Raw genomic sequence first — 23380 nt, forward strand, 5'->3', positions numbered from 1 at the left:
CCTGGCACAGAGCAGGCCCTCAATAAATATTGGTTAAATGAATGGATAAACAAGGAGAAAGTGAGGCCCAGAGACAGGACCTGGCTTGTTTACTGTCTGGCACTTACATGCCCAGAGCCACAAACATTTTGCCCAAGCCCCCACCAGGGAGAGACACTCTTGGCAAAGTGACTTCATGCCCACTCTCAAGGCTGTTGGGGAGCCCCGGCAGCGCCTAGGAAATAGTTGCTAATATAGGCAGGCCATTGAGCAGGCGACTGTGCAGGGCAGGCCTAGAGGCTAGGAGGCCCGGCAGGAGGCAGCAGCCACAGTCCAGATGTGAGGGCTGAGGTGTGAGCTGGAGAGAATCCTCAGGGGATAGCAACGCAGAGGGAAGGCTCATTGGCTTGTTCGTTCACTCATCCATTCACTCCCTCATTCGTTCATCAAGCCTTCTCCGAAGGCCTTCTCTATGCCAGGCCCAGTGCTGGTGGAGCAGGAAGGGCTGTGGTAGCAGGGGTGTCGGGGAAGGTGGAGGCCAAGTTTGCCAGACAGGATGGACCTGTGAGATGGACGCTCTGAGATCGTGAAATTCCAATTCCAGGGATCTCTGCTCCCCAACCTCTCCCACAGGTGTGCCAAGATCTGCAGACAAGCCTAGTTATCGTGCACCGTTTTTTAAAAAAAGATTATTTATTTGAGAGCGAGAGAACACGAGCAGGCGGGGCAGAGGGAGAGGGAGAGAGACTCTCAAGCAAACTCCATGCTGAACATGGAGCCAGATGTGGGGCTCGATCTCACAACCTTGAGATCATGACCTGAGCCAAAAGCAAGAGACAGATGCTTAACCGACTGTGACACCCAGGCGCCCCATCATATGTTACTTATAATAAAAAAAAATTGTAATGGGGCACCTGGCTGGCTCAGTTGATGCGACTCATGTGACTCAATCTTGGCCTCATGAGCTTGAGCCCCACACTGGGCATAGAGATTACTTAAAAAAAAAAACCTATCATGTGCTGCTTATAATAATCAACATGGGGGCACCTGGGTGCCTCAGTCAGTTAAGTGTGTTACTTCGGCTCAGGTCATGATCTCCGGGTCCTGGGATCGAGCCCCGCGTGAGATCTCCGCTCAGTGGGGAGTCCGCTTCTCCCTCTCCCTCTGCCTCTCCCCCTGCTGGTGCTAATAAAATCTTTTTTTTTTTTTAAGATTTTATTTATTTATTTGACAGAGAGAGAGACAGCTAGCGAGAGAGGGAACACAAGCAGGGGGAGTGGGAGAGGGAGAAGCAGGCTCCCAGCGGAGGAGCCTGATGTGGGGCTCGATCCCAGAACGCTGGGATCATGCCCTGAGCCGAAGGCAGATGCTTAACGACTGAGCCACCCAGGTGCCCCTCTAATAAAATCTTAAAAAAAAAAAAAAAAATCAACATGGAAGTGACCCAACTGAACATTGATAGGATACAGGTAAATAAAATATCACCATCTGGACAAATCATAGGGCAAATCTGATCTCTAATGAAAGGGCAAAGTTGCGGAACTACACGTATAGTCCGATCTCGCTTTGTATTTCAAGAACACTGAATGTGTGTATGTGGTAAACCTACAAAAAGGGTCTGAAACATACTGTTAAGCGTAATTATTCCTGGGGAGCAGGGCCAGGGGGACAGTGTTCCTAACTCTTTGTATCCATTTCTGTATATACCTTGTGCCTCCTACAGGCATTTACTACTTTGGAAAAAGCAAACACCCGATAAAGAAATGTCCTTAACTGAGTGGAAAACCGGGAGGAGGTGGGCGCACTTCCTCCCTCAGCCCTGGAAAGAATGGGCATTCTCCCCGCCTGCACTTAAGGGCTGGGTGGAGGAGCCAGGGGAGGGTGAGCCAGGCAGGAGAAACTGAGGGTGCAAACACTTGGAGAAGAGAGAAAGCAAGCCGGGCTGGGTAGCAGGAGGGAGATCCAAGGACGGAGAGAGGGGTGCTGGAAGGGGAGGCTGATGGCTGAGATGGGGGCTCTGATGGGAGTGGAGGGGGGGAGGGGGCTGTTTGCATTGGCGGCGGGGGCGGGGCGTGTGGGCAGGTGAGCTGGGAGGCCAAGGAGTAGCGGGAACTGCTTGTGGGCCCGCGTGCATCAGAGCCCCTGCCGCTGGCGAGCCGGGAGGCTGGGCCTGGGAGAGGCAGACGTGCAAAGGCCGTGCAGGCTACACAGCAGCCAGAAGGGTGACAGGAATGCGGATGGAGCACATGCACCCGCTCCGACTCTGCCCCACATGCCCGAGCTGGACACTGCTGTTACCCCACTTTACTGATGGGGAAGCAGGGCCAGAGCTCCGTTCACACAGAGCTGTAGGGCTCCACAGGCTGACCTCACCGCTGCCACCGCGGCCCTCTGTGGCCCCTTGGCTTCCTCGGACACTCAGGGGGTGAGATCAGATGACGCTGTCACTCTGAGCCACGCACCCCATTTCTAGCGAGTGCCCAGCTGCAGCAGCAGGTGCTAGCAGTCAGGGAAGATTGGGGGGGGGGCAGGGGGGAAGGGCTTTCCAGGAGGGCCTGAGTGAGGAAGGCCAGAAGTGCAGAAACGGCGGTTGAGTCCTGGGGGCGTCTCCACCTTGGCATCGGGTGGAGACCTCACTTTAGGAGCCGGGAGAGCTGGACTTCGGCTTATTCTGGAGTCAGAAAAAACTGGATTCAAATCCCAGCCCCGCCCCGTCCCCCTGTGTGATCTGGAGCAAGTGTACTTACCTTTCTGAGTCTCCGCAGACTTATCTATAAAGGGCCAGGCGGTGGGGAGGGTTAAACACGTATAACAAACAAAAATATTTTAAAAGTTGATAGGGGCAGCTCAGTCTGTTAAGCATCTGCCTTCGGCTCAGGTCGTGATCCCAGGGTCCTGGGATGGAGCCCCGCATCAGGCTCCCTGCTCAGTGGGGAGCCGGCTTCTCCTTCTCCCTCTGCCTGCTGCTCCCCCTGCTTGTGCTATCAAATAAATAAATAAAATCTTAAAAAAAAAAAAATAAGGTGATAGTAGCAGTACGAGGCTGAATTCCCACTAAGGAAAGGATGATGGCTGTACCCTACCTCCCACAGGTCCACACACAGCCCAAGACACAGGACATGAAGCACAGTGCTGGAAAGAGCTCTTTTATTTGGGGGCAGCGCCAGGCCGGGGTGGGTGGGAAGAGGCAGGCACAGACCCCGTGCAGGCAGGGGGCCCGCAGGCACGACGGATAAGACAGGAGGTGGTTGAAGCGCTCAGCTGCAGGTACCAGGCCCCAGACAGGAGGCCCTAAGCCTGCTTCGTAGCCCGCAGGGGCCAGACACTGGGGGCCAAAGTTTTCCCACCCCCAGTGCCTACAAGGGGGCCAAGAGGGCGGCCTCTTCGTCCTCCTTCCCCTGTGGAATCCAGGCCGGAAGGGGTCAGATGCTGCAGAGGCCAGACAGAGAGGGTACTCAGGGCAGTGCCCTTGCCTCAGCTGGGCTGAGGACCCCCACCCCCAGACAGCAGGCAGTCACCAGAAGCACACACTTTAATGGAGGCTGCAGCGACCCGCCCCACTGCACACACGGCACACGGGGACCTCAGGGTGGCTCCCCTTCCTAGAGGAAAAGCAAACCGCACACATGTCCCAGGCTCCTGCCTGCGGCCACAGAGCTGCAAAACAAAGGCTTGCCTGGGCTATCGCCTACTGGCTCTCCTCCCTGCTGGCAGCATGAGGGACAAAGACAGGTGGGCTCAGCTGGTCTCTCAGACACGGGCCCAGGCTGAGTCCTGGCCCCAGCCAACGGGGGACAGAGAGAACCCCACGCGTTGAGGAAGGAGAAGTGTGGCTCATGTGGGTGACGTCAGGAGAAAGACATTGCCCTTAGGACCGTCCCATTGAGAAGACAGTGCACTGGCACTAAAAGGGACCCAAAGGGCAAGAGTGGAGTGGGGGAAGTAAGCTGGGGCTCCGCTGGGGGGCCAGGTACTCACAGTGTCTGGTAGGTGCTGTCCTTGGCCTTGAGGAAGCGTAAGACGAAGAAGGCCGCTGCCTGCAGGCTCAGCACCAGCACGACGCCCCCAATAAAGCTGGCCCCGTCAAAGCCAGGGCTGTGGGCTTCGGGAACTGGGGGGCTCCCTGCAGGCAGCAGGTCATGGCAGGTCACTGTAGACCAGGATCCCAACGCCACCCCAATAACCAGCACGGGTCACGTGGAGGCCCCAGTCCTCACAATGGGAGCCTTGACCAGCAGGCTCAGAAGTTCAGCCCAGATCCTATGGGCAGTTGGGAGGCAGCTGGTGGGAGGGACAGTGCCTGGCTGCGGGGGGGGGGGGGGGGGGAGGGGGGTGTCTTTGGCTCCAGTCCTGGCTCTGCTCTGTAGCTTGATATCTTTCACATCCTCTCTGGGCTCAGGATTGCATGTCCTGAGAGCGATGAGCTCCCTTCTAGCCTCCCTGTCCCATGCTGGCCCAGCAGGGTGAGGATGGGCCCAGAAGTCGGGCCTCCAGACCCCTTTGGCTCAGAGTTTTCTTTGGCCTTGGGTCTCAGGGTTCAAAGCCCAGATGCAGATGATATCGTCCTTTTTCAGGACTCCTAAGTCCCTAGACCCTGGAGTCACCCGATGTCAGAGCCCTTAAAGAAGGAAGCAGTGGAGGCCCACACCCTACCAAGGGGATAAATGGAGACTAGGTGATGTATGTCAGAGGGAGAAGCTGGGTTCTGAGGGCCAGACCTGTCCAAAGTCACCTCACAGTTAAGACAGAGACAGTTGCACAGCGTCCCCTGACCCTCCCCCCCCCAGGGCCCAAGGTTGCCAGGCTGTCTGGGTGGTTCCCAGCCGTGCCACGTCAGCCATCAGCTCCCACTAGGGATTCGATTTCAGGCCCTAGGCCAGGTGCCAGGGCAGGGCAGAGCTGGGGGCAGATCATTCTGGGGCAGTGGAGAGGGGCCCAGCTAGGAGCCGGGTCCATCTCTCGAAGGGTATAGCTTGTGTAAGGGGGCCTGAGAATATAAAGAGCAAAGGGTGGTCCCAACTACAGCTCAGGGAGCCCCAGAGAAGGACCCTGGGGGAAAAGGAGGAGAGGGAAGAAATGAGCTGCCGGAGACCGATCTGGGGCTCAGTCAGAGGGAGCTGAGCCATCAATAATTCAGCCTCCAAGATCAAGTTTCTCGCTTTAATTAACCAAAGCCTCTGCAGCCATCCCTACAAAGCCTGGTGACCTCCAGGCCCCGAGGGGCAGTGGGAACCAAAGGGCAGAGTTCTTGCTTCTGCTCTGCCAGGAGCCTGCTTTGGGACCCTTTCTGGACCTGGCGGTTGCGGTAGGTAGTCACTGAGCTACACCTCATTGGCGACCGGAGCCATACACGCTTCAGCACCAAGGGCAGGTCCTGAGAGGGTCAGCCTGAGCTCCCAGAACTGGTGTTGGGGAGAAGGGACGGGAACCATCATTTCCTGATCGCTTTCTATGCATCAGATACTGAACCAGGCTCTATACACCTGCTCATAAAATCCTCACAGCATCTGTGAGGTATTACCCAACCCATTTTACAGATGTGGGAACAGTCTCAGCAGAAGTCACAGGGGTGAGGTCACAGGGCATGTCAGTGCCTGAGCCCAGCTGTCTTTGCTGGCACCTCTAGCCCTCCCACCATTCCCATTCTCCCAGGTAGCACCTACCTGTTGTGACTGTCTTTGGTTCATAGGTAGGGTAGTGGTGGGCAGCTGGAAAGACAGGGAATCCATACTAAATCAGCCCTCCCATTCCCTGACTCCCACCAAGACCCCAGCCCAGGCCAATAGCTGGACTTCTGACTCAGACCAGGCTAATTCCTCCATCCCCTCCACACATCTGTCCTGGATCCTTTGGCTGTGCCAATTTTTAAATGAGGAAACAGGCCAGAGAGGGGAAGGGACTTCTCAGTGAGATAAAGGCAAAACTGAAACCGGACCCTGGTGTTCGTGAGCATAGCATGCTCCCTGAGAGAGGCCAATTCCTTCCTGGAGGGCAGGCTCTGGCTGGGGACACCTCAGCCCCCACTCTCCAACTCGGCTTAGGCCAGCAGGAGTTCCCCTTACCTGGGCACGACTCTGAGCGGTTGTAGACAGAGCAACCTTCCTTGACCACCTCAGCTTGGGCCACACAGTGTCCTGGTGGGAGAAGGTGTAGGGGAGAGATTTGGGGAGAGGGCCAAGGCCCTGGGGTTCAAAACAGGGGGCACTGGATTTGGGGAGGGCCCAACTCCATACCTGGCTCCTCCAGCCGACACTGCTCCCACACGCAGCCGGAGAGGTTGTGTGCTCTGTGCCCCTCCACACAACGCTCACAGAGCTTGAGCTGCTTGCAGGCCCCTCGGCCAGCCGGCCAGATGTTCATGCGGAGCAGGGCTCCCCGCCCGAAGCCTCGAGCTCCTTTACCTGGGAGTGAGAGCAACTCCTTGAAACTGAGCTGCACCCCCTTCCCCGACTGCTGTGGCTGTCACCCCTTTGCACACATACACTCACTTGGATCCCCTAAGGCCCACTACACAGTGTCCACAAACACATGGTTACACACACCTCCAATCTCCCCCACATTCACCCAGAGTCCCCTCCCTTTGCCAGCACCTGTGGTTCCCTGATAGATGTGGAGCTGCCGCCCCCAGACACACGTGGGGTCCCTTCACTTCCAAACACCTGAAGCCCCTAATCCGCCACACCTGGAGCCTATTACATACCAATGCGCCACACATGGCTAGAACCCCCTTCACCCACCGGAGCCCTGTACTCTCTGGAAAGTTCCCTCTTGCCCCCTGCCCCCCAGCCCAGATCGCTCCAGAACAGGCGGCTGGGTGAAGGTAGGCTCCGCCTGCCCCTGCCCGGGCTGGGCCTCCAACCAGACCCTGGTCCGCGTTACCAGCCACAGCGAGCTGGGCACACAGGAGAAGGCAACAGCAGCCGCCACAAAGCGCGACCCGTAAGGCGCGGGGTCCCGGCGCGGCCATGGGCGGGGCGGGGGCCGGGGGTCGGCGGAGAGCTGGTATAGTACGTCCCTCCCCGACTCGGCTCCGCTGGGATGTGGGGAGCGAGACCCAGGCAACCTGGGCGTGGTCACGTGGGCGTGGTCATTCCGGGGCGGGGCCAGTGGCTCAGCCGGGGTGGGGCCCGGTCGTCGGGGGCGGGGTCAGATGGGGGCGTGACTAGTGGGCGCGGCCTGGCGGAGTTTGGTTCGGTGATCTGGGGCGGGGCTCGGACAAAAGGGGGCGGGATCCAGGTGTAGTAGCTCACCTGGTCCTGGCAGCCCCCACCAGCACCTTCAAGAAAACTCCGAAAACTCCGCGGGGTAGTTAGTATCCCTGCTTCCCAGGAGAGGAAACTAAGACTCAGAAAAGGTGAGTGAGTAGGCAGAGGTCACAGTGGCAAAATCTGGATTTGAAGCGAGGTCACTTTCCCGCAGGCCAGGCCTTGTTGAATGAATCCAGCCAGGCCCCACGCCTGGGGGACCGGCTTCAGCTGGCCCCTAGATTCTGACTGCCCATCTCCCTTCACCCCTTGTACCCTACTCTCTTCTGCCCCTCAGCCTCCCACCACACCCTCCGACCAAGTTATTGGTCTCAAAATTAATAGGACGACTGGGGCTTTCCACAGCCCTCCCTTCGGCCTCAACTACTGCCCTGGCCCTGGCCTTGGCCTTGGCCTCTTCTGGTTCTTCCCCCTCTGTAGCTTCTTCTCAGGTTCCTTAGAGGGTACCTCCTCTTTCTCGTTTCCCCGTCCTCTTTCTCTTTCTTTCTTTTTTTTTTTTTTTAAGATTTTATTTGTTTATTTGACAGAGAGATAGCCAGAGAGAGAGGGAACACAGCAGGGGAGTGGGAGAGAAAGAAGCAGGCTCCCAGCGGAGGAGCCCGTCGTGGGACTCAATCCGGGGAACGCCGGGATCGCGCCCTGAGCCAAAGGCAGACGCTAAACGAGTGCCTCACCAAGGCGCCCCCATCGTTTCCCCTTCCTCTTTCACTTCCACTCTCCTTCACCTTCTCTGCTGCCCCTCCTTTTCCTCCTCCCCCCCCCCTTCTTCCTTGGTGGCCAAATTCCTTCCTGAGACCTATTCCACCTCTCCTGAGGTCATTTTGGCCATTCCTCTGCCATCGGTTCCGATCTGAAAGCCATCAGGTCTCATATCTCCATCTCCAGCCCAGTGCTCCCTCCCCAGCTGCTACCTGTAACTAATAAAACATAGTTCACACTATTGACCACTTACTCTTGCAGAATATACATTTCATTAAGAGCTTTTACTTGCAGCTTCTCATCTAAGGTCCATGACTACCCTCTAGGCTTGGCTTTTTTTTAATCCCCAGTTTGTGGGCTTCAGAAGTAAAATCAGGTGCCTGGCAGGCTCAGTCAGACTGTCAAATAAATAAATAAAATCTTTATTAAAAAAAGAAAAAGAAGAAGAAGAAGAGCATGTGGTTGGGACGCCTTGGTGGCTCAGTTGGTTAAGCAACTGCCTTCGGCTCAGGTTATGATCCCAGCGTCCTGGGATGGAGCCCTGCATCAGTCTTCCGGCTCAGCAGGGAGTCTGCTTCTCCCTCTCCCTCTGCCTGTCCCTGCTCATGCTCTCTCACACTCTCTCTTCAATAAATAAATAAATAAATAAATAAATAGCATGTGGTTCTTGATCTTGAGGTCGATTTCAAGCCCCACGTTGGGTGTAGAGATTACTAAATAAATAAATAAATAAATAAATAAATAAAGTTAAAAAAAATAAGTAAAATCACCTGCCCAGGGGAATACAGGTTCAATGAGGGGGGCCAGGATGTGAACCCAGGATCCAGTGGGTCCGTCTCGTTCCTGGCCACCTCCACCTGAGTGTGTCTCAGGCCCCTAAAACTGCCCCATTTCTCTTCTCCACTCATGATACTTCCTTTTCCCTTCAAAACATGTATCAAAAGTATAATTAATTACTCTTTCGTATCCTAGGCTGTAATTTCTATGAAGGCAGGAACCATGTTTATCTTCTTCTGTAGTTAACTCCCTCTACACTTAAGGGCTAAGTAGGTGTTTATTAAATAACCAGATTGTATCATGTTGTGAGTGTGTACATTTGTCTGTCCTTCTGGTCTGTGAGACCCTCAAGGGCCCCCTACTTAATATCATATTTAGTGTTTATTTGTAGATTGTCCATCTTTCCCCATCAGAATGGAAGCTCTGTGAAGAAACCAAGGATTTTTGTTCATTGCCTTATCCTTTGTGCCTAGAACCATGGTCAATAAATATTTACTGAATGTTGAAAATGCAGGGATGTGGGGGCGCCAGGCTGGTTCAGTTTGCAGAGCGTGTGACTCTTGATCTCGGGGTTGTGAGTTTGAGCCCCATGTATGGCACGGAGTTTACTTAAAAAAAGAAAGATTTTTTTTAAAGATTTTATTTATTTATTGGACAGAGAGAGACAAAGCAAGAGAGGGAACACCAGCGGGGGGAGTGGGAGAGGGAGAAGCAGGCTTCCCGCTGAGCAGGGAGCCCGATGTGAGGCTTGATCCCAAGACCCTGGGATCATGACCTGAGCCGAAGGCAGACACTTAACGACTGATCCACCCAGCCGCCCCCCAAAAAGAAATAATTTTTAAAAAAGAAAGAAAGAAAAGTAAATGCAGGGATGTGGCCAGATCACCTCTCTGTCCATAGCACCCACTCAAAGCCCAGCGAATTGTCAGTGAATACTGGCTGAATGAACAAATGGGTTTGTGCTAAGAATGTGTGCACTGACGATGCCCAGATTCTCGGGGCTTGGACAGGGGGCTTGTGTGGATTTTATCTGTGCCTCAGACACACACCCATCTTCCATGAGAGCCTAGGCCCATGAGATTCCCCAGATTGGAGAACGAATGGGGAGGGAAGAAGTCTTACTCGAATCGCGTGCTCACAGCCATCTGGTGGTCACCTGGGGAACTGCAGGTATTGTCGGCCGTGGTCAAACTTCACTCCCAGCCCCTTCTGGGGAGGTGGTGATGTTTAGGATAGAATGGAAGGCACACTGGATTTGGTTACAGATAGACCAGCTTCACATCCGAGCTCTGCCATTTACTGTGTTATTTGGGGCAAGTCCTTCAGCTTCTCTAGGCTTCACCATGAAATGGGGATGCGGGGTTGTTGTAAGCCCTGGGATCTGGTCTGGCACCTGGTAGGTGGGAAGGACTGAACAGGGTATCAGTGGTGGGGAGGAAGTGAGGAGGTAGGGCAAGGGCATGAGGAAGAGAGAAGAGGAAGGGACCGCCCTTTCTCTAGATAGCAGATCTTTGGGGAAGAGAGACCCAGTTGGCAGTGATGGCCTCCATTGTCCCACTGGCATAGGGCAGTGTTGAAGCATGGAGGGAGAGCCCATGGGAAAATCCGTAGCTTCACTTGAGTCTCTTGGGCGTTAGGGTTTCTCATGGCTAGAACTGTCACCGCACTCTTTTCCTCCCTGGCTGCCTGAGGGTCAACTTCCATCTTGAATGACACCGTGACTACCAGGATCAGGAAGTTTTAGCCAACCAACTACTTCAGTGGAAACATAGTCTCTGATGATCTTCGCCCCTAGAAGCCAACAGTGCCTAAGGCAGAACTTTGGGGAAAACCAGCCAAAACGTACAAGACCACACCAGATGTCATCTTTATATTTGGAGTCAGAACCCATATTGGTGGTGGCAAGACAACTGGCTTGCGTGTGATTTACAATTCCTTCGATTATGAAAGAAAAATGATCCTAAAGACAGCCTTGCAAGACATGGTCTGCACGAGAAGAAAAAGACCTCAAGAAAACAGCAAATGGGACATGAGAACAGAATGAAGAAAGTCAGGGCCGCACAGGCCAATGTTGGTGCAGGCCAAAAGGAGTAAAGATTCTGCAGTGACTTTATCTGTGGTGATTGTGCAGACTTTTCATGAGAGGATTAATGAACATTTGTAAAAAAACAATGAACATTTGTAAAAAAACAATGAACATTTGTAAAAAAAAAAAAGTAAAAAATAAATAAAGAACTATTACTGCCACTCAGAATAGCAGAAGAGGGTCTCTCATACAATTCTTTCCTGCCAACCTCCCAGCCACCTCACCCATCCCAGAGACCAGTGGGGCGGTTGTTGGGACCCAGCTCTGATGGGGAAGAGAGTGGACCCCTGCGTTCTGGGGGGCTGTTGCCCCTGTATCCTCTCTCTTTGGCGCCCCCACCTTTCTCGACACTGCATATCACCACTGTCCTCTTTCTCTAGATGCTGCTTTTTACTGCAAGTGTCCAGTCAACCAGTATTTGTTGAACCCTACCACAGTGCCAGGTGCTGTAGCGCAGAACAGAGCAGTCTCTCCGCTCATGGAGCTTATATTCTGGCGGGGCAGACACGTAGTAAAAAAGAAAATACATGAATAAACATAATTTTAGGAATGCTAAGTGCTCTGAGAAATAATAAATCAAGGAAGGGGGGGATGGGGGTAATCTAGGATAGAGGTCGGGGAAGCCTGCTTCAGGAGTGACTTGAAGGCAAAAGACTGAAGTGAAGGTGTTCTCTGCAGAGGGAAGCCCAGGACCCTTTGCAAGGACACACTCACCCAGTCTGTGCCCTTAATGGCGGTGTTCCCTGAGGCTTTTCTCCTCACTCTCTGCTCCCTTCTCTGAGTGATATCATCTACCCCTAGAAACTCAGTTACTCGCTGTGCACCTATGCTCCCAGGTGTCCTCCTCCTGCCAGATACACGATTGGTAGCTAACAGCCAGCGCGGAGAACCTACCAGGCCCTCCCGCCAATCCTGAGGTAGATACTAACATTATCCCTCTCCTACAGATGAGAAGACAGGCACAAAGAGCAGAAGAAATTCACCCAAAGTCACACAGCGAGGAAATGGAGCAACTAGGATTGGCGCACCTCCACCCTCAACCCACCACACCCAACCGGAAATGCATCCTCTTCCCCAGCGCCTACCCTCTCCTCTTCCCTTGTACCCTGCTGCTGGCCTGTCACCTCCTTCCCCTGCCCCACACTGAGGGAACTACAGCAGTGCCATGGTGGGGGGAGACGTCGGTGGGGCCTGGGATCTGAGCCCCCCTGGTTTCCTTAAGTCCTAACCTGATCCTTGCCCTCCACCCCCATCCCACGGCCTGGATGATTCCATTGAGGATCAAAGCTAGAGACAGAGGAAGGAGAAGCAGCCAGTTCCTCTCCCCCTGGGCTTATCTGTCACCTCTGGAAAAGTCAGCTGGGGTCTTGTATGTCCCTGGGACAAAGAACAGGCAGGGCTGGGGAAGATGGAGCTCCTTCTCCACGCCCTACCCTGCCAGGATGCCTAAGATGGGGAGGTTGAGAGGGGCCGGCCCTGGGGACTACGCTGCCAGGTTTTCTGCTTCCAAGTTCTTCCCGGCTCCCCCTCTCCTGCTGCTTCGGGGAAGTGCCCCCCCCCCCTGCTGGCTTTCCAGATCCTTGAATAAATAATTCAGGTTTTGAAATCTTGCCAGGACCACCCCTCCCATGCTGGTAGGGCGCTATTGGGCTGACATGAGTGACGTCACCCAGCTCCTTATCCCAGCCCCAGCATCACGAGGACCTGCCCTGGCAGCACCTCACCTGCCTGGTCACTGTCAGTCCAGACCCTCTACCCCGTCCCTCTCACCCTGGGGCTCACCCCGTGTCTTCATTCCAGGACTTTACAACCCTCTTCACTTTGTTTTGTCCCCTCAGTACCTCAGCACTTGTGACAGGGTCATGGTGACCTGAAGTCCTATCATCTGGACACTCCATCTTCCCTTTTCCTCGCCACCGCCTCTGCCACCCTGGGATCCCTGAGCCCCATCATGTCACAGTCACCCTGACACTGTTATGGTTGCCCTGGGGGCTTCCCTTTCTATGGCAGCGTCCCATGGCCACCACCCCCAAGATCCTGTCACCACGCTCATGCTGTCACTGCCACCCACTTCCCTGCTCCCTCGTGCTGCTGTCACCATCACCTCAGGGCCCCATCATCTTGGCAACCCCCGTCATCCTCACCAAGGACGCCCATTCAGCCTCATCACTTGGTCTCCGTCACCCGAATTCCGTCTGTCTCTGCCACCTGAGGGTCCCATCACTCCACAGTCTTTCCGGGGCCCCTTTCTGCTTCCCCTTACATATTGCCCGCAACCTCCCTGAGACTTATCCAAGGCTCTCCCACCGGCGCCCCCCGAAACCCCGGCCCGCAGAGGGCGCCGCGTCAAGGACAGCGCGGGCCGAGTGGGGAGGGGGCGGGGCCGCGGCCACGGTCGCTTTTTATGAATGGGGGAGCGGGCGGTGCGAGGCCTCATTACTATGCCTCGCGACGCGCGCTGCGCCCCGGCGCGACTCACCCATTGGCCGGCCGGGCCGCTGACGTCACCGAACCGGTGGCCGGGGGCGGGGCGGGGCGGGGTGACTCACGCCGCTTCTCCCGCGGCCGCGGGGGCTTCTCCGGGTCCGCGCAAACCCTGCGCCGCCCGGACCCGAGCAGAGCCTCCCCGCGGCCCGGCCGCACCAGGTCCCGAGAGGTGAGTAGCGGGCCCCGCCGCAGGCACCAGGCATCCGGAAGAGCACCCAGGATGCTGCGGCGCGGGGCCGGCGACAGGCTCCCAGCGGCCGGCAGAGGTCAGAGGTCGAGACTGGGAACCCACAATCTGGGTTAGCGGGAGGGGACCCAGTGTCCGAGTGCTGAGAGCCGTCAGCTGGGTGACCCCGCGTGGGGTGAGCACTCCTCCAAGGCCCAAGGCCCTGGAAGGACTGATGGTCCTCTGAGATTGGGCTGGCAGGAGGCATCTGAGTCAGGGACCCAGGTGTCCGAGCAGGAGGAGGTGTCTGACTTAGGGATCCAGACATACGGGCAGGATGCGGGGTCAGGCCCAAGATCCAGGTGTCTGGGCTGAAGGAGGGGTCTGACTCAGGATCCAGGCCTCCAGCAGAGGGTGTCTGTTCCAAAGACCCAGAGAGATTCAGGCAGAAAGAGGGGTCTGGTGGGGACAGAAGTCTGGGCCAGTGTGTGTTGGGGGTGGGGCTGAGTTCCTAGGTGGTGTTACCCTGGGAGTGCAGAGTGGGGGCTGGCGGGAGCTGCACGCGCATTCTCTGGGGGCGGAGCCTTGGGCTGGCAATACAGAGAATCGTGAGGGGTCTGGCAAGCCTCAGAAACCGAGCGTCATCCTCCCTGATGAGGAGGGAGCAGAGCTACCCTCAATCTAGAAATGTGTTTCCCTTCCCCAGTCCTGGGCCTCCCGGCATCTCCTGGATCCTATGCGCCCGGCATCCACTTATGGTAGTCCTTCATCTGGTTCTCCACTGGTCACACACGTGGGAGAAAGAAGCCCTTGGGACCTAGGGAGTTGGAAGGGAGAATGGAGAGACCCAGGACAGTGATAGGAGAATAGGCCCCTGCTGGCGTGGGGGTATGGGGACAGGGGGAGACAAAGGTATCCTGGAAGGAGCCCTGGGGCATGACTGGGGGACAAGGCACCGGGACCCAGCCAGGTATCCTGAAGAGACACTCTCAAAATGTATCCTGAGTGGCACCTCGTCCCGTCCAGACCCCTTCACCCAGCACCCAGCCCTGCCACCTTCTCACAGGGCCTTTCTCCTACAGGTACCATGATGTGGGGTGCAGGCAGCCCCCTGGCTTGGCTCTCCGCTGGCTCAGGCAACGTGAATGTGAGCAGCGTGGGCTCTGCGGAGGCGCCCACAGGCCCAGCCACCCTGCTGCCCTCGCCCAGGGCCTGGGATGTGGTGCTGTGTATCTCAGGCACCCTGGTGTCCTGTGAGAACGCGCTGGTGGTGGCCATCATTGTGGGCACTCCCACCTTCCGCGCCCCCATGTTCCTGCTGGTGGGCAGCCTGGCTGTGGCCGACCTGCTGGCGGGCCTGGGCCTGGTCCTGCACTTTGCCGCTGTGTTCTGCATTGGCTCGGCGGAGATGAGCCTGGTGCTGGTCGGCGTGCTGGCGATGGCCTTTACTGCCAGCGTGGGCAGCCTACTGGCCATCACCGTCGATCGCTACCTTTCTCTGTACAATGCCCTCACCTACTATTCGGAGACAACGGTGACTCGGACCTATGTGATGCTGGCCCTCGTGTGGGGAGGCGCCCTGGGCCTGGGGCTGCTGCCTGTGCTGGCCTGGAACTGTCTGGATGCCCGGGCCACGTGTGGCGTGGTATATCCACTCTCCAAGAACCATCTGGTGGTCCTGGCCATTGCCTTCTTCATGGTGTTTGGCATCATGTTGCAGCTCTATGCCCAGATCTGCCGCATCGTCTGCCGCCATGCCCAGCAGATTGCCCTCCAGCGGCACCTGCTGCCCGCCTCCCACTACGTGGCCACCCGAAAGGGCATCGCCACACTGGCCGTGGTGCTTGGCGCCTTTGCCGCCTGTTGGCTGCCCTTCACTGTCTACTGCCTGCTGGGGGATGCCCACTCCCCACCCCTCTACACCTATCTCACCCTGCTCCCTGCGACCTATAACTCCATGATCAACCCCATCATCTACGCCTTCCGCAACCAGGACGTGCAGAAGGTGCTGTGGGCCATCTGCTGCTGTTGTTCCTCTTCCAAGATCTCCTTCCGATCCCGTTCCCCCAGTGACGTCTAGTCATATCCTGGTGACACTTCAGCCCTGATCACTAAGAATTCCAGAACGTTAGGTCCTCTAGGGCTTTGTTCCAACCCCCCAACTCCACACCCCCAAGACCCAGCTGGTTCTGGAGTTCTAGGACATTGGGTGTTTTACAGGATTCTGTCCAGATCCCCACAGGGCCCAGCTTGCTCCATGGTTCTAGAATGTTCAGGTGGCCAGGGTTCCACTCAGAAATGTCCCACAGTCCAGCTGGCTGGGAGTTGCAGAATGCTGCTGGGCGTTTTACAGTGCCATTCCAAGTCCCTGATCTCCCCCCTGCCCCTTGACCTTAATCATGTCACTTTACTTTTGAGTTTCTGAACTAAAGAGTCAGAGAGGTAAGTCACTCAGTTGCCTAGATAGGAGAAAGAAAGAAAAATGTATCTATATATATATGTATGTGCACATACAAAAAGAGTATCTATTTATAATTTATTTATTTACTTATTTATTTACTTATTTATTTATGGATGGTAAGGGGAAAAAAGAGACCCACACCTTGAAATCCAGGCCATACCAGGGTACCCCCAGTCCCCACACCCCCATTGCTGACCTCAGTTCCTAGAGGGGGGAAAGGGAGAAAGAGAAACCACGTATTTTGTTATTATTTTTGCTTATTTTTTATCGAAGAGATCATAGAAACCAGAGCCTTCTCCCCAGGCCCGCCCCCCTCGGGTTTGCTGGGAGAACACACCAGCCTCTGGTTTTTTATTTTTTTAAGAAGCCATCACCTGAGCAACCGAGAATTCCTCTGCGCTGGGGGCCGGCTGCCCTCTGGTGGCCGTTTGGGGGAAACTGCAGCCCGGCCAGGCAGCCGGGACGAGACGTCGCGCGTCCCCAACTCCACTCCAGCCGGGCATTCAGCGCCACAGCCAGGATTTGGGGGCCAGGCCCCACCCTGCGGTGCCCTGGAGGAGGCAGGGTGTGAGCCAACACCTGACCCCTCTGCCAACCGGGGTATGGCCTCCAGTGCTTCCCTATTCCTATCCCTGACCCATCGCTCAATAAAAAATGATTTTGTGATAAGTATGTTTCTGTCTCTATGTGTGGAAGCGGTGGAGTGGGCCTGATGTGGGGGGAGCCTGGAATGGGAGGGAATTAGGTCAGGTCTGGGAGCCTGTTGAGGGTTCTGGGGAAGCTAGAAACCCAGGGTGGAGTGTGGCTGGCAGGTGACACCCCCACCCCTTTAGAGGCCAATCTAATGGGCCTCTCTGCTCAGACCCAGGCACAGCCAGGCAAGGACCCCACCTTATCTTGAGGACAGGAGCCAGGGTGCTAGGCCCTGCTTGGGTTGAGGATGCCCACGTGTGCTTCTGTTTGGCGCTTTGACATGAGGTATATGGTCAAAGCATATCCACTTCCTTAGTAACGCTCCTTCTAATTGTGGGTGTTCGCTGCGTGCTGGCACTTCGCCAAGTGAGCTGCACGCGCTGCCTCGTTCATGCTGAACAAGCATCCCACGGCACAGGTAGCATCTTCTCCCTTTTACAGATGAGAAAACTGAGGCTGGGGGGTGTTAGTGACTGGCCCAAGGGAACATCCATTTCCACAACCTATGCTCTATTAGTCAATGGCCTCTCGTCTCCTTCCTTCCCGAGCCTGGGGCTTAGGACATTCTGGACCCTGATTTGTGTTGGGGTTCATTCTCAGAGCCAGAAGTCACATTTGGGAGGAGGTTGGGTGGACTATGGTCATTCTGGAGCTGGAAGAGCTTCTTTTCTATCTGAAGGTGAGTGATGGCAAGTGTGTGCATTTGAGGACGTAAGTGTGCAGGACCCCGAGTGTGGGTGTTTTGCAGCCAGGAAAAGTATGTTCACCACGCAAGGGCAGGAACGGGTTTGGAAGTGTGGCTAACGAGGAAGCTGTTTCTTGAGTAGCAAAGCCTCCGAGGCCTCCCACGTAGACATAACCTGGAGGTGGGACCCTTTAACACCCCTCCATTGTACAGACAGGGAGACTGAGGCCTGAAGAAGAACAGTCACTTGCTCAAACCCACACAGCTATGCCAGGCTAGGACTCAGGTCTTTCTCCACTTCCCTGGCCAGAGCTTCTCTCACTTACTGTTCAAGTCTCCTCCCCAACACTGGCCACGGGACTCCAAGGGGAGGGGACCTGCCAACAGCGGCTGGGTCGGAGCTGGTGGAAGGCAGACCTGGGCTGAGCTACACAGAGCTCCGGGCCAAATACAAAGCAGGGGAGGGCCCCACCAGGTCAGGTGGAGCCTTCTTTCCCCACTTTCCTGGAAGGTCCCTGGGAAAAGACACCCACTCAGCAAGCACCTCCCCCAAGCCAAGCTTTGGCCCAAATATTTCACATCGCCATGGCCCTTCGGGTGGTATTATCTAGTTCTCCCCATCTTACAGAAGAGGAAGTTGAGGCTCTGAGAATAGAGGCCCTCATTCATTCCCTGCCATCCTTGTGGACAACTTAAATTTCATAGGGGAGACAGTAATAAAAAGACAAGTTTAAGATTTGGTAATGTCAGAGAGCGCAGGGTCCTCGGAGAGAAATAGAGTAGGGAAGGGGCACGGGGAGTACATGCAGTCTTTAAATGAGGGCTCCCAAGAAAGTCCTCACTGAAGGTGACAATTGATTTGCCTAAGGTCACATAGTAAAGGACCGAACTAGGATTTGAATTCAGGTCCATTTGACTCCAAATCTGTTTCTATCCTGGGTAAGGGAGTGAGTTTCAAGAGGAACTCAAACAAGCGAGGAAACCCGGCGCAGGAAACCCAGCTGGGGAGAAGCTGGGGTCTCCAGGCTATGCACAGACCTTTGGGAGGGGTGGTGTGAAGAAGGACCTCCTTGCTGCCTCACCCATGTTCCCAAGGAGAACCAGGGGGGACCAGAAGGAGAGGGTCCAGGTGCCCAGACTATGCTGGGCAGGCTTGGCTCTTTGCCTCCCCATCCCAGCTTCGGGCTCCAGAGCTCAGCAGAGCCTAATGCTTTTGTCTCGGAGGGCCTGCGGTAGACCGCCATGCTGCGGGCCCTCCTCTGTTTGTCTGGGTGTGGTTGTATGGTGGGTCTGAGGCATTTCTGGGAGCCCGCATCTGGGGTCTCTCTGCCTTGGGCTCTTGGCCCAACCTGAGGGGCATCTCAATCTGCTCCTCGGGTTGGAGCCCATGTGTGTGTCACGGTTGGCTGGCTCCTCCTACCTCCAGCGATTCTGTAGTTACAGCTCAGGTCCTCCCTGCACCCCTGCCCTGCGCTTCCTCCAGGAAGCCTCCTTGGCTAAGTCCTCCTGTGGCCATGAAGATGTGGTTTATACACCACACCTTGCTATACTTCTTGAGTAAATATCATGGAGAAGTCTTGCCCTCTTTGTCAGTGTAGGGGCCCCTGCAGGCAGGGCTGTGCATCCCCCTCCAACTGAGGGTCCCCGAGAGAAGGAATGTGCCTGCCCTCTCAAACTGAAGACTTCTATGTCTCTTTCCGCCTCAGATTCATCTGGTACACAGCCCAGAGCTGCTCAGCGCTGCATGCCTGGTGCATATGTGTGTGTATGTGTGTTTGGGGGGTGGGGGGATGTCCAAGCCCCTGACACTTTTCCAAGCCCACGCCTGATCCCACCAGCTACAGAGGCTTGGGAGGTGAGCTGGGCAGTGGATTGGGGAGGCAAGGACTGGGGCCTGGCCCTGCCTTCCTGCCTGGGTAGGCCTTAGGGCCCATCTTTCCTTCCCTTCTTCCCAGGTCCTGTGGGGGGGAGGGGAGGAGCACCGAGTGCTGAGCCCCCGCTGGGGCCATGACCGCCTCTCCCTGCAATAAGTGAGGAGACAGCAGCTATTAATATAAGATGAGTTCACGGGCTCACAGCTTCCGCAGGCTGGAAAACAGGCTCCCGGGGCTGGGGGCTGCGGCAAGTCTGGTCGTCTGTCAGATTCTCTCCTGGAGCCCGGAGCCCGCCAGCCCCACATTCTCCAGCTCCTGACATGCTGAGACCTGTACGCATGCAGACCTATGCATACACACACACGGGCACACACAAGCCGTTCAGAGGACACGCACAGAGGCACATACATCCAGACATGCGTGTATACCCGGGTGTATCTGCACACTGGTGCACACACACCCACACAGATATCATCGCACACATGTTAAGAGACCACGTCAACTACATGCACACATGTTTGCACGCGGGAGCACATTCATCAGTGTATGTACACACTCTTGCACACACGAGTATACACACACAGACTTACCCCTGTATACACGCGTGCACATGGGTCCAGACATGCTTGCATACCCAGACCCATCTGCACACCATCGCACACCCACATATATACAGACACAAAGCTGCACGTGTATATACAGACGGTATCACGTCAGGTACACACATTTGCATATAGGACCACATTCAAGGACGCGAATGCATGTCTATATGCCCCTTTGCACACACAGTCACACAGGCTCTCCACTGCTATCAGTGCTCAGCAATCAAGAATTCACAGGCAGACCCTTGGTTTCCAGCCACCAGGCTGGCTCAGCCTCCCCTCCTTGTCTCTCCCCTCCCCCACCCCCATGACAGGCAGCAAGTGCTCCTGCCAACCTCAATGCCTGCCTTCGGCTTCCCGCCCCCCAGGGGTCCCCAGATCCCTGATTAACCCCCTCGCTAATTGGCCACCAGCCCCTTGACTTTGCTGCAGGCCTTCTCGGGAGCTGGGAGCGAGAGGCTGCAAATTGGCCAAGCAGGATGGGTCTGGGGAATAGAGTGCGGGGGTGGGGTGGGGGTGCCGTGAGCCCAGTGCCTGGCTGGAGCCAGCAGTGCGCGCCCGACACCGGAGCCGAGGGGAACACTGACATCATATTGTCTGGGGAGGGCACCCCTATGAGTCATGTGTACACAGTCACACGAAGCCTTCCCTGCACACACATTTACACACACCCACCAGTCAAGGGCATGGACATTATTGACTCCACTTCTTTACACAAATGCATGTGAACATTTGCACATACCCAAGTACATTCGTGAACAAACCCAGTACGTGTGCAAGCAACGACTGACATGTATGTAAATTTCCCTGCCAGATAGAGACCATTTATACATGTACATCCAAACACGCCTCGTCTAAACACACAAAAGCAGTCACGGGTGTACAGGCTTGCACACACGTACACTTGCAGGTTACACATACCTATGAATACACTCCTAAGTGTACTTGTAGGCCTCTGTGACCATGCATCTACACGTGAGCGCACGCCCGTGGAGTCCAGGCACGCACGCACATGCACTCACGTGTGTAGTACCTTGAGGAACAAGCTTCCAAGTGGCCACCGAGTAGGGAGAAGCCTCTCTAGCTTGTCTCTGGCTCTGCAGAGGAAGCGCCAGGTTGGCGCGGGCTGCTGGTAGTGGTGGGGAGTGGTGGAACCCACCCGGGGTGCAAGCGGCCGTGTCCCAGCCTCCATCTCCGCACTGAAGCCTGGCACCTCCGCTGGGTTCCCCTCAGCCTTCAGGGCTCCAGACAGAAGGGCAGAGCTTCTGGGGCGCCTGGCTGGCTCTGTCAGTGGAGCATGAGACTCTTGATCTCAGGTTGTGAGTTCAAGCCCCATGTTGGGTATAGAGATTACAAAACAAAACCCTCAAAAAAAAAAAAAGAAAAAAAGGAGGGGTGGAGCTTCTGACTTTAGTCTCTGTTGTTCCTGTCTCCTGGCCTTGGGCCTGAGCTCACAGGGAGAGTTCTATTCTCTTGTAGGCAGCTTGGGGCCCGCAAGAAGAGGCTATTTCCATGCCTGCTGCCAACTTGCTGTGTGACTTTGGATAAGTTGCTGTGCCTCTCTGTGCTTCATTTCCTCAACTGTACAACAGGCACGAAAATGCTTTGTGTTGGTCATCCTCCCAGGACTGGCCTGAAGAATGCATGGGGCCGGGTGGATGGATGCACTTTACTCAGGCACATTGCCTTTGGGACAAGTGTTACTTCCCAAGACGGTGAGGCTTCAGGGTGGAGGGGTCACATACATCATGGTCAACTTAACTCTTCATTGAATAGGTGAGAAAGCTGAGGCCGGCGAGGGAGCAGCAACGCGGGAGCTCTAAGACCTGACCTCGACTTCTGGGCCAGGAAGTCAGCTGCTCCTTAAGCACGGAGAGCGCGAGCAGGTGTGCGCACGTTCCAGCGGTAAGGGCGGGGTGGCTGCCTGTGAGGTGGGAGGCGGTCTATGCCACCACCAGACTGAGAATTCTACCGTGAGATTCCTTTGGGTGTGAAAACCTGTCTTCTTTTTTTTGTCCTCCAGCTTCAGACCTCCCTCTAGACCCCCTCATCTCCTGGGGCCGAGGGGCTGTCTACGAGGAGCCCCTGAAACTGCTCCCAGCCTCATTATGGAGAAGGGAACTCGCTGACAACCACCCAGAACAGAGCTCGCGGGAAACGGTGCCAGGTTGCCCTGGCCACTGGGCGGCCAGGAGGGGGCAGTGAGCAACTGGCGGCGGCAGCGCAGGGAGGGGGGCTCCTGAGGACTGCGTGCGGTTTGCCTGCGATTGTGTTCCTGTAACTGTGCGCCGGTCTGTGTCCTTGCTGGCACACGGGCAGGGCTCTGTGTGCGGTGTGTGCACGTGTCCCTGGCCTGGGATCTCCAGCGGGCCCACTCCCATGTGTCGGTGTAGCGGCGGGCGTGTATCCGGGTCTTGGGCTGGAACGCGCGCATCTTCACAGGTGTGCGCGTGTCTTGAGCACGGAGTGTGTGCGGGAAGCCCCAGCCCACACCGAGCAAACCCACTTCGCTCCCAGGCAGTTCAGGGTGCGAGGACTTGCAACTCTCCTGCTCTCGGAGCTGCGCCCAGTCCGGCCCACTGATTTCAAAGCAACAGCAGAAAGCGCGGTCACCTGTAAAACCGGGCGCCGGGGTGGGGCAGACCCGACCGGAAAGGCTTAGCCTGCCCCCCAGGACTCGAAAGGCCCTGACTCCCACCGGAGAGTCCGAAAGCTGTTTATGCTGCACGATGGACAGAGCACGGCCTCTGGCTGGGAGAGACCGGGTCCCAGCTGTGGCTCTGCCCCCGGCCCGCGACGTGGTCTTCGGCAACCCGACCTCCGAGGCCCTTCCCTCATGCGCTCGAAATGAAGTGTGCGCAGTGTGGCGCAGGTGGTCGGCCCTCAGCAAACGCTCGTTCTTCCCGGATCCGCCCTAAGAGGTGAAGCACGGGGTCACAGCTCCCGAGTGTTGGAGCCGGAATTTGAGCCGGGCCGCCTGCTTCCCAGAACCACATTCCTCCCCTCCGGTTCCCCAGCAAGGGCGGCTCCCGACACCACCATTTTGTCTTCTCCCAGGGCGGGCGTCTGGCTGCCTGTCAGTCACCGGCCTCGGGAAGCCAAGTGCTGACTAAACACAGGCCCGAGCAGGAGGGTGGAGCGAGGGGCTCCGCCGGGGCGCGCTGGCTCCCGCGCCCCCTCCCCTGCACCCCCACCTCCAGCGATGAGCTCAGAGCGGCTGGCGCAGCAGTTGCTGACAATTCAAAACTTCTGCCCCCTCTCCTGGGACGCCAGTGGGTGACTCTCTCTCCCTGAACAGCAGGCGTGACCAGTGGAGTCACCAACCTTGCTCCCCGCCCCTCTCCCGGGGCCACCCCGCTGCGTCCGCAGGGCCCGGAACTGGACCTGGGTGTCTGCCCATAAATTACCCCCAGGGACAATCACCCGCAGCAGCTGGGCTCCGAACAACCGTTGCTTCCTGGGTAGGTCATTTTTTTGGGTCAGAATAGAAATCCAGCCCCTTCGCCTTCCCAGGCAGGAGAGGGGGTGTACAGCAGCCTCAACTTTTTATCGGATTCCACTGAAAATCATTCTATTTAAGGTAAGTTGCTTGGGTCTGGGAGGCAG

At 56.2% G+C, this 23380-nt stretch overlaps 2 protein-coding genes across 3 annotated transcripts; one reads left to right on the forward strand and one right to left on the reverse strand.

Moving 5' to 3' along the window:
- Positions 1 to 3111: 3111 nt before the first annotated feature.
- Positions 3112 to 6969, reverse strand: CD164L2 (CD164 molecule like 2). Of its 2 annotated transcripts, XM_057305424.1 has the most exons (6): positions 6859 to 6969; positions 6213 to 6380; positions 6042 to 6113; positions 5643 to 5687; positions 3958 to 4102; positions 3112 to 3408 (listed from the first exon to the last, which is right to left on the reverse strand). In XM_057305424.1, the coding sequence occupies exons 1-6, from the start codon at positions 6944 to 6946 to the stop codon at positions 3402 to 3404; spliced, it is 525 nt and encodes a 174-aa protein (XP_057161407.1). In that variant the 5' UTR covers positions 6947 to 6969; the 3' UTR covers positions 3112 to 3401. The 2 variants fall into 2 exon arrangements, with proteins under 2 accessions (XP_057161407.1, XP_026372990.2); XM_026517205.3 differs by having other exon boundaries at positions 3112 to 4102.
- A 7577-nt stretch (positions 6970 to 14546) lies between these two features.
- Positions 14547 to 15735, forward strand: GPR3 (G protein-coupled receptor 3). Its single transcript, XM_026516923.4, has one exon. It carries the CDS (start codon positions 14547 to 14549, stop codon positions 15537 to 15539), a length of 993 nt encoding a protein of 330 aa, XP_026372708.1. The 3' UTR covers positions 15540 to 15735.
- The last annotated feature ends 7645 nt before the right edge of the window (positions 15736 to 23380 follow it).

This window comes from Ursus arctos, unplaced genomic scaffold (assembly GCF_023065955.2).
Source record: "Ursus arctos isolate Adak ecotype North America unplaced genomic scaffold, UrsArc2.0 scaffold_32, whole genome shotgun sequence".
NCBI lineage: Eukaryota > Metazoa > Chordata > Mammalia > Carnivora > Ursidae > Ursus > Ursus arctos.